A 13,104-nucleotide genomic window follows, 5' to 3' on the forward strand; every position below is an offset into this window, starting at 1 on the left:
CCATTTTTCCATATTGGGCCTTTAATGCAACAGAACAAGCCGGATGGAGCCTGAAGCACAGTTTTAACCAGCACGAACTCACTAACATGCAAAGACTGAAGACACATAAAAAATGAATTATTATTTGATGGTATATTCCATTCACAATCTGAGGGCTTTAAGTCTGGATTCCTCAAATCTGCTTCATTTAGAGATGCAGCAAGATCTTGACTTGGGAATGGGATGATTTTCAGACGAGCAGAAATGTTCAAAAATTCCAACTATACATATGAAATTACAATCATCATGATAATGTCAATGTCAATACAAACGTGACAGCAAAGGAGTTTTTGAACATGATATGACATTCTTTATGTAGAAGTTGTCAGTAAAATACCACAGGAAACAGAAAAAAAGCTGGTCAACCATTATAAAAATGCTTGCCTGCTGTAATACCAATCAAAATCTTGATATTATTATAAAAAGGGCATTACAAAATGCCAATTTTCATAGATGTAACTGAAACAGTAAAACAGTGAAAGAAGTTCTGAAAAAGGAAAAAGTAACAATTCCAATCAAAGCCCCCGTTTCTGGGGTTTGCAAGCATCATCAGAGATTACTGAGCTCACAATGAATTATAATTTTTATCGAGATAAATGTATCTTTTAATAATTATAAATTTAATGACAATTGTCCATCCTTAGTGTGTTCATTCGGGGTACGAGAGAGCAAGAAAGACAGCAGATAACATGAAGGCTGAATGGAATAAAATGAGAATTTCACTTCTGTCTGTAATGGCTAGATTTCTAAATGTTGCCAGCATTTTGAAAATATCGCATTTAAAGTAACAATCTACATTCGGTTTACAGAATACACACGAAGACTCCTAATGCTAACCATGCTAATCGCTAACATAAGAACACTAAAGGGTGTCTAAGCCATCAAGTATGTTATCCGTGACAATAATTATGGATAGCAGTTGACGGCTTCAACGTTGTTCTTCGTACTTCTTAATATTTGGTTTTTAAAAACCAGACATCATAAATCTCATCTGAAATTCCGACCCGTCTCAGTTTCTTTTCTTAGTTCAGAAAACTAATGCACTCAATCTAATTTGTTATTCTTTCTGCAAGGCCCTATTGCTTATGATTCATTCCTCACACAACTAGCCCACTTCCCCTTCTGGTTTAAAAGGTCAGACCACCAGTTAGGCTTAATGAACTCGTATTTTCACGCGGTAGAAGTAGAAGACTTTGAAGAAATGCCAAATAGAAACTAGCTGAAATACAGCTGTTCCAATAAGCGATCGTGCGGTCTGTGGTTCTCTGCTGCCCACAGCATTCCTTCCCGTCTGAAAAGCTGTGATCGAGTGGACGGGCGGGTAATGACTCCACAGAGTTAACACAGCTGCAGCAGCTGTTAGCGAGAAGTCCACTCAGACTTACAGCCTGACATCTCGTCTGTCCACAGAGTGAGCCGGATGCATTTTATTATCAGAGCCGGTGCAATGACAGCGACTGCAATCAGCCCACAGAAATCCTTAGAGAGGTAAAAAAAAAAAAAAAACACTGGAAACAGCTCACTGGACTCAACGACTTAAAAATACAAACACGCTCCATGAGGGGAAAGGGAGTACAATCACATAACAATATGATTAATTTACGCAAAACACATGTAGTCTTTTCATTGTGTTCTCTAATCAGTCGCTTCCTTTGGGAAGGTGAGGTGAGGGTTCACTCACCAGGTTGTCCAGCATCCTCATGAGGGACTCGAACTCGGCCTCGCCCACCTTCCACTTGACCTCGTTGTCAATGACGACCCCAGCAGCAGCCACTCCCTGGGTGCGGGACTTAAACTTGTCCCTGTCCAGCAGGACAAGGTCGTCCACGGTGCCTGAACACCTCAGAGAATTCACCTAAACGAAGCCGTCAGACAGGGGACTTCATTTTGCTTGTTCTGTGCTTGCAGAGTGTTAAAAGCTAAATTATCCCTGAAGTTATAATTTCCCTCATGTGCACAATAAAACCCACTTCAACAAACACTCAAAAGCAACTCAGAGATACTATTATTGTATATAAAGGAAGGAAGGAAGAACACATGAAGGGAAGAAAAGTATGGCACAAGGAAGGAGTAAGAAGAAGGAATTAAAGAAGGAAAGACAGAAGGGACATTTCTTTGCAATGAAACAAAAAAAGAACGAACATCAAGAAGGACAGAGAAAGACAATAGGAGTGATAAAAGTAGGGACAAAAGGAAATAAGGACAGGAGGGAGAAAGGAAGGACACAAGAAACAAAAAGAGAAACAGAAGGACGTAAAGCACAGCACAAGAAAGGCGAGACAAAAGGAAAAGAAGCCAGAAAGTAAGATCACAAAAAAGAAATTTAGGTACGAAGCATAGAAGAAAGCAAAAAAAGATGGAACTGAGTTCAGGGGTAATGAACAGAGGAAATAAGGAAGAAAACAAAGAGATGAAGAGAGTTAAGAAAAAGAAAACAGAATAAGGTCCATATATATATACATATATTTTTCCATCCTCTTCTTTTCTTTCCCTTTACCTATCCATATCTGGAGAATGCAAAGGTCTAATTCTACACATTTTCAGATTTCCTAGACTGTGTAGGAGCTCTGACTGCAAATTTGTGACCAGAACAACAAAAAACAAAAAAAAAACAATCCAACCCAAGAACAGCCTCACGCAGTTCCTATTTGACTGAGATTTGCTTGGAAATCCTGCATGCCAGACATCATCTGCTGCGCGTCTATTTTAGGCGCTGGCTTTATCTCATCCGTCTGACTCATTAATCAACGTATGACGAACAATAACTCGGCTACCTTAGACTACAGGGTACAGTACAGGGACACACTTGGGCTGAAATGAGACGAACGGTGCAGCAGAGGGTAACCGATGAAGAGCATCATTTGCGTACCTGGATTTCACAGGCTTGCTGCGAATGGTACACATAATGAAAAGCTTCTTCCACTGTTTCTCCCAAGGCGAGCAGCCCGTGGTTCCTCAGAAGCATCACCTGAAAAACATATCATGGGATCATGGTATGTGATCCAGCTACTTCATAGATCTCCCACTGCTTTCTGTTTTTCTGTCTGAGTTATAAAAAAAAAACAAACAAGCAAACAGGATAGGCTTTGATTATTTGAAGCCAGTGAACAAAATTGCTCAATATTCTGCCGAGGCTAATATAAATCTACGTGTTCCGAAAGAAAACGAAACTTGAGCTCTTTTCTCGGCTTTGAAGTTTTAGTAAAACTACTCAGTTTCTATTGACTGCTTTGCAGATGCATATCGTGCCTTCAGAGGGTGGGAAGACTTACGCACTGGCAGCGAAATCTGCAAGGTCGTTGTTTTAGGGGTTGGCAGCAACTACAAACACTGAAAGGGTAAATACCAACCGTGTAAAGTTTTCATAAAATAATATGCATGAAGTTATCTGAACACTTCATTCCATAATTCATGAAAAATACTTAAAACACAAAGAGAAATAAATTAACACTAAATGGTTTAAGGAAACGGGTGTGAAATAGCATCTCAAAGGTGTAACATAGAATGAGAGCAAACTACGAGAGCAAACTTTTATATTTCATCATGTTTCAAAATAAGTTCTGTTCTCCTCTTAATTACTTTAAATCTCTAATGATGTGTTTGGCACGACAAAGATGTCGTGCATAGTTCCCGCACACAATGGTTCACAATGTAACGTAATGTTTTTTTTTTTTTTTAACTAGTAAACATCAAAACAAAACTACATGTTTTAGGTCAGCAAGGATTACCGGCAATATTCATATTTGCTACATTTTAGAAGTACTCTCTTTAGTTTCTATACCATGACTCCATGTGTTTTTTGCATGTGTTTTTAAACATTCAAATTTGTTGCTATAGCCCTCTTTCAGTCCAAAAACCAGCCGTGTGCAGCAACAGAGATACTCTTTTAAAAAAGACATTTATAGTGGAACATCTCTGAAAAGTTTTGAGGCTGTATCTTTTTAGAAACTATGCATACACTCTAATAATTAAGCCGTGCCTAGTGGCACGTATAGCCATGATTAAACCAGTTCAACAAAACATTCATAGACTCCCTTGTGTGTGAAACATTATGATATAATAAGCCTGCCTCATGTTAATGCGAGCAAGCTGTTAATGAGGTGCTTCAGTTTGGCGGTACCTTGGCAGTCGGGCCCAGCGCTTTCTGAAACTCCACCTTCTCCTCTTTATTATCCAGGCAGCCATGGTAACCGAAGCAGCTCACGTCTCCCAGCAGCAAAGCCTCCTGGGAAATGGGCAGGATTCCACATTTCATCGAGGACACCTGTTAGCGTGGGATGAAAACAAACGAGACTGTGATGCGCCAGCGTCTCCAACAGAAGCACAGATTTTTTTTTTTTCTTTTCTTTTTTTTTGCTCTTGGGCACAAATAAAAACACAGTTTTATAGCGATGCTTGCAGTGTGCTGTGCGTTTTACAGCGAGGCTTCAAAAGAGATGGTAAAAATACATTACAGGGGCTCTGTACCTGAACCAACCAGGCATGTGAGAGGCTGCTTTTCACTTGATCATGTTTTTCAGCTGTAAAGCAGCAACTTTTATGTAGAGTTAAACAAAACAACAAAAAAAACTCAATTAAAATATGACCTGGGCATACTTACAGCAGCCGTAGCTGAGGTGTGTATATGGATGATGCATTTCACGTCGGGGCGCATCAAGTAAATGGCAGCATGAGGAGCGAATCCAAAATGGTCAGGGCCCAGGTCAGTGGAACCCTGGTCCACAACGTCACCCACTATGTTCACTTTTACCTACATGTGATGCAAGAAACAAAAACAAACAAAAAAACACAAGCCCATGCATAAAAGAAAATCTGCGACAACCATCTTTCCTAATTGGGTCTTTATTCGGCTGCTGGATGGTGATTTATTGTAGGTTCAACTTTGCATGATGCAGCCACCACCGTGTTTCATGGTGTGTTCACGGTGATATGCAGTGTGAATTTTCTGACAAGAGCTTTGCATGTAAGACAAATAGTTCAAGCTGGAGAAAGAATTTCAATTATTGAAGTCACTGACTGATGTCTGTGGCTATGTTTCTCTTTTGTATTTTAATTTTGTTAGAATGGGGCGTGATGCAGTGCTTTTAAAAAGAATAAATCATACAGCTTGCTTTATGCTGCCAAAGAGGTTATTTTTAGGTGGGTTTTTTATTCTAACATCAAGCCTTGTTGTAGTCAATGAAACTAAACAAAAAAAAAAAAGTGAATAAAACCCATTTATTCTTGACTCAGTAACGGTGACGAATACATCTTCATACAGGGTCACAGTGTTTTTGTATCTATTTGTGTTAAACTTGTCTGATTGGTTTTTATATAGGAAGTATTTAAGAGTATATATATAAAAAAAAAAAAGCAGAAAAAATCTGGAAACGGTGACTACCTTTTCCACAGCATTGCAGACTATATAAATATAAACGTTTAGTAGTAAAATAGATGATTGAAAAATACATGAAAAATGTAAATGATCAGACAGATAACAGGCGTTTCCAATGGCTTTTTATGGAAATGTACACTTGGCAGCACCAGCTTTAAGGCTGCATCTACAACTCAATTTTTGCGTTTTGTGAATCAACAGAGAAACCAATGAAGCTCTTTCTTATACTAAGTGCTAGAATCAGATCCTTCGTGGTTTTTATGAGCACATGTAAGGATTGGTTAAGTTTTCCATGGCCATATATCCATTATAGATCTAGATATTTTATCCTTGCTCTGCTGTGTTTTAAATTTCTTTCAAGGATCACAACGCAAGACGGCAGTTTATCAACAAAAATCACTGCATTTGTCTTGGTATCTCAGGAAACAGTTGTGCTGTACTATCTTAACAGCATAATTTATAAAAAACAGCACTTTTGTGTCTGTGTAGTATAAACTGTGTGCATGTTATTTCAAGCAGGATTTACAAAACAACCAGACGTTGCAGCGTTTATAAGCATGGTCACAAACAGGGCATGTAAACTGGCAGTTTTTGAGTAAGAGCCACCTCTGTGCAGCGCATTGATCTGCAGTACATTCACTATGTGACATACAATATTAAAATAAACAGCAGAAAGAATGGCAGACTGAGCTTTTGTTATTGCAGTGCTAATTCATTTGGTACTTGCCACTCAGTTAACTGTTTTTATCTGGCACCAAACAGATTTAAAGTGAAATTAACTCTAAACAATGTTCTCTCACAATAATGTATTTTAATTTTTGGTCTCCATGATACCATGCTCCCACTGCTAATCAAAACAGACCATTCATCACAGCAAGCAAGCAACTGCGCTAAGACCGGTTTTATGCATGAAACAGTATGTACTGTTGCTAAGCAACCACTATCACTGGGTAAGCCCAGTGGAAAACTCCCAGTAAAGTTTCTCATAGGCTTTGTAGCAAAATAAAACCAAGACTGATAATATTGTTTTCCAATATTTACCTCAGGTAGTTCAGAAGTTATTTTTAGCTATTAGACTTAAAACACATTAAAAAGCAAGCATAATCTCTTACAAAAGTACAAGTAAAGAATACATTGTTTTAATAATTATGTCATCTAACAGGTCTGTTTGAGAAAGAATAGGCTTAATGAATAATGTTTATATTTTATTTACAGATTTAGGGGGTCCTCAAGAAAATGTATTATTATTTGAAAATAAGAATCAAGTTAGTTCTGACAAAAAGTCACTGAAATATATCTAATATTTAGGGTTTTAGCTGGATATTTACCATTAACTAGAATAACCTAGTTATTATTACTTTTGAATGTGGTACTCACATTCAAAAATACTATAACAAGGAAGAAAATCCTGATATTATTTTATTGTGTTGTATTCTGTTTCATGAGTGTAAAAGGCTCTGCGTGCCTTTTCTGTATTGCAGAACACCTTTGGCTCCTTTTAGTTCAAATATCATTCTTAGAGACCCTTCAAAGGTCTCATTATACAAGGTGTTTCTGTGGCTGTTAGAAATTTTGACGACACATAAAACCATATGTGCTCTGATTCTAGATCCTTAGCTTAAGCAGAGAGGTATGCAGCAGATGTGCCTCCACCACAAATTGCTGTGTAAGGAAAGCCCCGCACACAGACACTAATTGGGGCATTTGTTCCCACATGCATGCTTCCATTGTGACAACTATCCTGAACCGTTGTAGACAGTCTGAACAAAACGTACAAATTCTGTCCTAGCAACTTTTTGACCAGTTGTCAATTTGAAAAAAAAAAAAAAAAAAAAAAAACGGTAAGGAAGTTAAACAAAGCAGTCGAAACAATATGAGGCACCTACAGACTATCCTTCACTAAATGTGTTTAACTTCCACAATCCAAGTAACAGACACCCTGCTCTTTACATTCTGCCCTTCACACTGTGAACACTCAATGTTACTAAGGCTTATTAGCAATGGTGACAAAACACCAGGAGTTTCTGTAAGATGGGCTTTTACAGTTTGAGTTCAAAGATGTTGCACTGTGACACCGACGACATTTCTGCTGCCTTGTGGCAAAAAAGGTTCTGGGTTCTAATACCGGCCTTAGGTCTTTCCCCCTATAGTCCGAAGTAAGATTGTTGTCTCGATACTCCTAATTAAACACAATCATCCAGTTTTCGAACTGAATGAATTCATAGCAAATGTTGATGTTTCAGTGAATTTGGGCAAAAGACGGAAACTTGCTCGGGCGTTGTTCTTACCAAATTTGCTGCCGTCACCTCAGCGAATGACAGGCCTCGTGGACTGATGAGAACATGGTCCTGCTCTTTGCTGACACGCACCTGAGACACAGAGAGATTTATAAGCTCACTCCTCAGGCTATGCATATCAACACTTCCAACCATGTGAAAGAAAATTCACTCTTGCCAACATTATTAAAGACGATCTGCATTGATGACAGTGAAGAATAACTCTACACATAGACAGAAATGTGACTTGGCTTCTCAGAGCCGTTTCGACTTCAAGATCTCAGATATCTACACCATTTATCATTTATGCTTTCTGGAATTAAAGAGGGATTCCCTCTATAGACCGTTAAAGAGGTCACAACGCCAAGCTCACATAAAGAAATGCAAACCACTGCATAAATAAGCAGCCGTCCACCGAAGCGTGACAGTGAAGTTGTGCTCACAGTGATGTAGGAGCTTGTAAAACGAGCCCAGTTGAAGAGATCAACAAGCCTGTAGAGGGTGGCCAGTTTGCAGCGGCTCTGCTTCTCTCCTTTGGCAAAGGACGGAGACTCGATGCTGTACAGGTCGTTTACTGGAGTCACCATCCCAAAGCCTGCAGCGAGACATAACAGCTTCAGTGCACTGGTCCGATTCAAGTCTGGGAATCAGAGTTTACATCTTCATGGTCTACATTAGTTTATTCAGTTCATGCAATTTAGCAAAACAAAGCAAATCTTCCTTTTCCATACTTGTCCAGATGACATCGAAACCATGTGACCGAGTTCCAGTTGCAGGGTTTTGCTTTTTATTTTATATGCAGCTTCCTACAAACAGGAAACTGGAGTCTCCACGGCTGAATGCGGTTCCAAGGCTAAAGAAGGTCTCACGATTCCCAACGTGAAACTGGAGGATATTTTTGGCCTTTACCTCCATATAAGGACATATAATGATACAGAACTCGGCCTTCTTTTACAGCCACTCTGGCTTTTTGAAAGAAAGGTTTGCATAAGCAGTTTCACAGCCACTTCCTCCATGGCACGATCCAAATGTTTATAACTTCTCCATGACCTCCCTGAAAACTCCCCTGAGGCAAACCGTCACACTAACATAATTACCACTGCAAACTGCTATAATTCTTTACCAAGAGTGGTCATGAGAGACGCACACAATGAAGACCGTTGTGAACAACTTTGTGCCTCTTCTGCAGTTTCGGGGTTGTCGAGCGTCACAAGAGTCTGAGAATTTACCCTCTAACAATGAGGTTAATCAGGGTGCAGAACACGCTCGTACACATGTAGCGCGCTTAGACTCAGCCGGGCCCGCAGGGACGAGGACAGACTCTTTTGCAAACACAGCCACTCACTGATGGGTGAAGTCAAAGGGCCAGCTCCTCCCACGGTGCTGGCCATGACCAGGTCAGCAATTTGCCTGAGAGCCAGGAGACCAGAGGGGTTGTTGCCCTTCGTCAGCTGGTCCTGAATCAGGCCCTCCAGCTCATCTTTGAACACCTGTAAACAAGACAGGAGAAGGAGGAAAAACACTGTTGTAAATCTCGCGTCACCCTGACAACTGGGACAAACACAACCTTGACCTCATTCCGGCGTCTCCGGAGGATGTGTCCAGGGAGCGCGGCTCTCCTTATTACCACTGTACACAAATCACCAAAGGCTTATTAAAAGGCTCTTTGTGAGGCTGTGAAAAGGGGGCTTCATTAAAAGCAAAGAGGGGACGAAGGGGGGTGTACATTAAACCCGACTATCAATTTTTGCATGAAGAACTTGCCAGTGTGTTCTGAAACAGCAATATATATATATTTTTTTTCTTCTGTGGGCTACAGCTGAGCTCTGGTATTCTGCTCCATCCATCCACAGTTCCCATGGTGATGAGTTACACTTGTTGTGCCTGTTATGCAATGAAAGAGGAGTGTGGGCTCGTCTTATTTCTGTGCACTTCATTGGCAATTTGTGCATTACACCTCCCGGTGCTTTAGATGGTGCTGCTTTCAGCTGTACAGAAAAAAAAATCTTTCTGAAGCAGTTAGGGAAGACTTTCTGAATTGCATCAAAAATACAGAGAGAAAAACTGGCTCTCATCAGAATATATCACTGTGGGCATGATATTCATGCATTGCATGCCGATTATATAATTAGTTTGCTGTACTTGATGTCCGTACATGATGCAGGTAACTCTACATACTGAGAGTCAGAGTAGCTGAAGCATTGTAATTGCAGATTAGAGCAGTCAGGAAATGTGGCTTTACCACAATAACATGATCGCTGCAATATTTAACAATGAATGATGAATGATTTCCTAAAACTGTGATCCTATAAAAACAAAAATAAGTAAGGTAGATAAAGAGTGAAGATTTTGAAGACGATAACCCAACAAGTAGAAACTAAGTTGGTATGAAGTTATGACAAAATTAAAGTATTTTAATAATTTTACTGTATTTATGCAAAACGTTTAGATAAAAATGTATAAAATTACATAAGTAATTTAATTTAAAACAGAATAGAAAAGCTAAAAGTGTTCCTGCTGCTCCTAAAGTACTTTAGCATATTGACTGTTGTAGATAGTATCTTATCTCTGGCCCTGGAGCATGGAGGCAACATGGTTTTTCATATGGTACAATTGAAATGTTGCGATAGGATGAGTGAAAAAATAAAACATTTTATGTAAAATATTTATGCAATATTAGTTTGATAGCACATTAGCAGAAAGTAAAATAAACACCCGATGAGGAGATCTAAATTAAAAATCACATCAGTTTTAAAGGTATATCCCTTTTTAATGTCTCTTCATTTCCTTCCAAAAAAAATAATCAGAGTATTGCTACCCAGAGGCTTAAGCAGTTTTCATGCCACAATTTCATACTTTTCCTGATTTGCGTTTCTAGATTCCTCCATCTGCTTTAACCTGTTTTTAATGTTTAAATACAAACTTCACTGTGAGTTTATGGCAACTTTACTGTGATTACATTAAGGGATGCAAGGAGTGACCAAGGAAGGATGGACATATTAACATCAAAAGTCACTTTTTGACACTTTTAATAAACAGAAAAAAAAAATCTAAATCCAAATATTACAGTTTTTTCTATTGTATGGGAAACCCTGCAGGACAAGCTGAAACTAACCAGTGAGTAAGCATATTAAATGTGGTACAATCTGCACTTGGCTGCTTAGCAGGTATCCTGCTAGCTATAGTTCAAAGTGCTGCATTAAAAAGAATGGTGGGTGGCACTCCTTTCGTTTCAGGCCAAGACTACTAATGATTTTAGCAACCACATAGACCTTAAAGGGGTCAAATTTACCTTTCTGTTGAACAAGTGTAGCTTCTTTTTTTTTTTTTTAAGTTAGCTGACCAGCAGATTTCAGCAACATGTGGGGGAAGATAAGTGATGCTACATCTTCCTTCTCTCTATAAAACTAAATTCTGGTTGTTCCAGGACTTACTTTCGTGTTTTGCAGTGTAGCTGTTCCTTTACAGTACCATAAGTTAAAGCTTTTTGGCAGCATTTCACAGAACACCCCCCCCCCCCCCAAAAAAAAAGAACATGTAATTTACTGTAGATTTGTGAATGCAGAAGGTTTTTTAAACATGTAAAAAGAAAGCATCTCCCTCTGCCTCTCTGCCTCTAACACCACCACTCATTACTCATACACAGTGAAAGCTTCTGTGTAGGAGGAACGCAGTCTCATGCAGCTCGACTCTACGTACTGGACTCCGCAGGATCTGGGTGACCCTCTTCTTCTGCTCCATCATGTTGAAGTCCTGCCTCAGGTCCGGCGACAGGGTCCGGTTGCGCTGCGACTCAGGGTCGCTGTCGCCCGCGCCGTCCAAGTGGTGCTCCTTGGAGTCACTGCCGGACAGGGGCAGGGGCAGGGTCAGGGCCCCGGCCGCTCGCCTCACGTCAACCAGACTCATGTCTTGTCCTCCTCCTGCTCCTCCTCGGTGACCTCCTTTTCTCTGGAAAACACGACGATCGCCTCACCTCAACTTCAGATTCAGATTCAGGCTGTCAAGGCAACCGGTGTTATTTTAGCTGGGAAAGAAGCTGTTCTGGCTGCAGCGGTGACTCATGTAATTACAGTGATATAGACAAAAGAGACCAGAACATTGTTTTGTGACTGAGGCAGATTTGTGCAAAGCTGCATTAGTCAGAGATGCTTCGAACATGATGGAAGAAGGGAACTCGTTGGACTATAATTCCACAACAAGACCACTGATGCATGTAGATCCAAGAACTCTTTCACCCCCAAATGTTAGGCTTAAAAAACGCAACCCCCACACTCAGAGAAACTGTAAAGCATGTTGCAGGGTAAACAAAGGTAAGGGCCTGTTGTAAACGAGCTCATATTGAAAGCAGTTTGCACCTGGATGTGGAGGTCGAGGAGGTACGAGACTGCATTTACATTAGGCCTGCTTAAAAGTTGGGATCACAGCACTACAACAAAGCAGACCACGCAGACTTTAAGACATTTAAACCAAAAAAACAACACAGAAGATGATGCACATAAAAGTGAAACTCGAATTAAAGAAAACAGGACAAATGTTGAACTCCTTGCATTAATAATTACCTCTAAAAAAAAAGTCCTCCCAACTCCTCCCGGACGGCGTGATGTCGACTTTCTCCAACACAGACTGGGATAAAGCGGAACAGCGCGGCTGTTATGGTCGATTTGGATTCATTGTGATGGGGTGGGCGAAAAAAAAAGAAAAAAAAATGTAAAAAGCCTGCGAGGCGCAACTTGTGCCGCTGCTGCTTTACAGTATCCAGACGGAGCGGGACTGCCCGCTGCGGTCCTCTCAGTGCTGAGACGAGGAGTGAGGAAGAAGAGCGGCAGCATGGAGGAGGATGTGGGTGTGTTTGTGTGGGAAAAAGGAAAAGTGACCATGTGACTCCACTTATCCACCCACCACCGAGGCCCCGCGAGCGGGACAAAAGAGGCGCTTATTGTGGACGGGATTTTACAACTGCGCGCTGAAACCGAAGGTGTCTGAATTTCCAGCCTGATTTCGGTCGGGCTTTTTTTTGTTGTTTTTTGTTTTTTTTTGCCACATGGATCCTAAAATACCCTTTAAGCAGTCTGATGCGTGAATTACAAAGAAGAAGAAGAAAAAAGTTTGTTTCCTTTATGTGTATGTGAATTTGTAGACAGCTGCCTGACTGTTTATGGCTCTAATGTATCGAAACAGATCATGTTTCTCTCCAAAACGTTTCCATATTGTAAGAACTTAAAACTCGAGTGACTCCCAACAAATTGCGTCTAACGTAGTTCTACCATTTTAATAAAAGTAACTTCACGTGTAGATTTAATAATAATAATAATAATACAGAGGTTCTAACACCACTAAAGTGTTTAAGTAAGTTTTGCTGCAAAAACTTTTACATGCATGCTTTTCTCTAAATATTTTTATATTTCAACGGTGTCA

General features: G+C 40.0%; 1 protein-coding gene across 1 annotated transcript in view; it reads right to left on the bottom strand.

Moving 5' to 3' along the window:
* Positions 1-12,552, bottom strand: part of LOC103476775 (gamma-adducin-like) — a 21,434-nt gene extending 8,882 nt beyond the window's left edge. The window contains exons 1-9 of the mRNA XM_008429344.2: positions 12,249-12,552; positions 11,389-11,637; positions 9,035-9,179; positions 8,133-8,284; positions 7,702-7,782; positions 4,640-4,789; positions 4,160-4,303; positions 2,909-3,007; positions 1,721-1,894 (exon numbers count right to left, since the gene is read on the bottom strand). Of these exons, the coding sequence (XP_008427566.1) occupies positions 1,721-1,894; positions 2,909-3,007; positions 4,160-4,303; positions 4,640-4,789; positions 7,702-7,782; positions 8,133-8,284; positions 9,035-9,179; positions 11,389-11,595 (1,152 nt within the window). The 5' untranslated portion in view covers positions 11,596-11,637; positions 12,249-12,552. The remainder of the gene's footprint in view (positions 1-1,720; positions 1,895-2,908; positions 3,008-4,159; positions 4,304-4,639; positions 4,790-7,701; positions 7,783-8,132; positions 8,285-9,034; positions 9,180-11,388; positions 11,638-12,248) is intronic.
* Between the last annotated feature and the right edge of the window lie 552 nt (positions 12,553-13,104).

This window comes from Poecilia reticulata, linkage group LG15 (assembly GCF_000633615.1).
Source record: "Poecilia reticulata strain Guanapo linkage group LG15, Guppy_female_1.0+MT, whole genome shotgun sequence".
NCBI classification, from domain to species: Eukaryota; Metazoa; Chordata; class Actinopteri; order Cyprinodontiformes; family Poeciliidae; genus Poecilia; species Poecilia reticulata.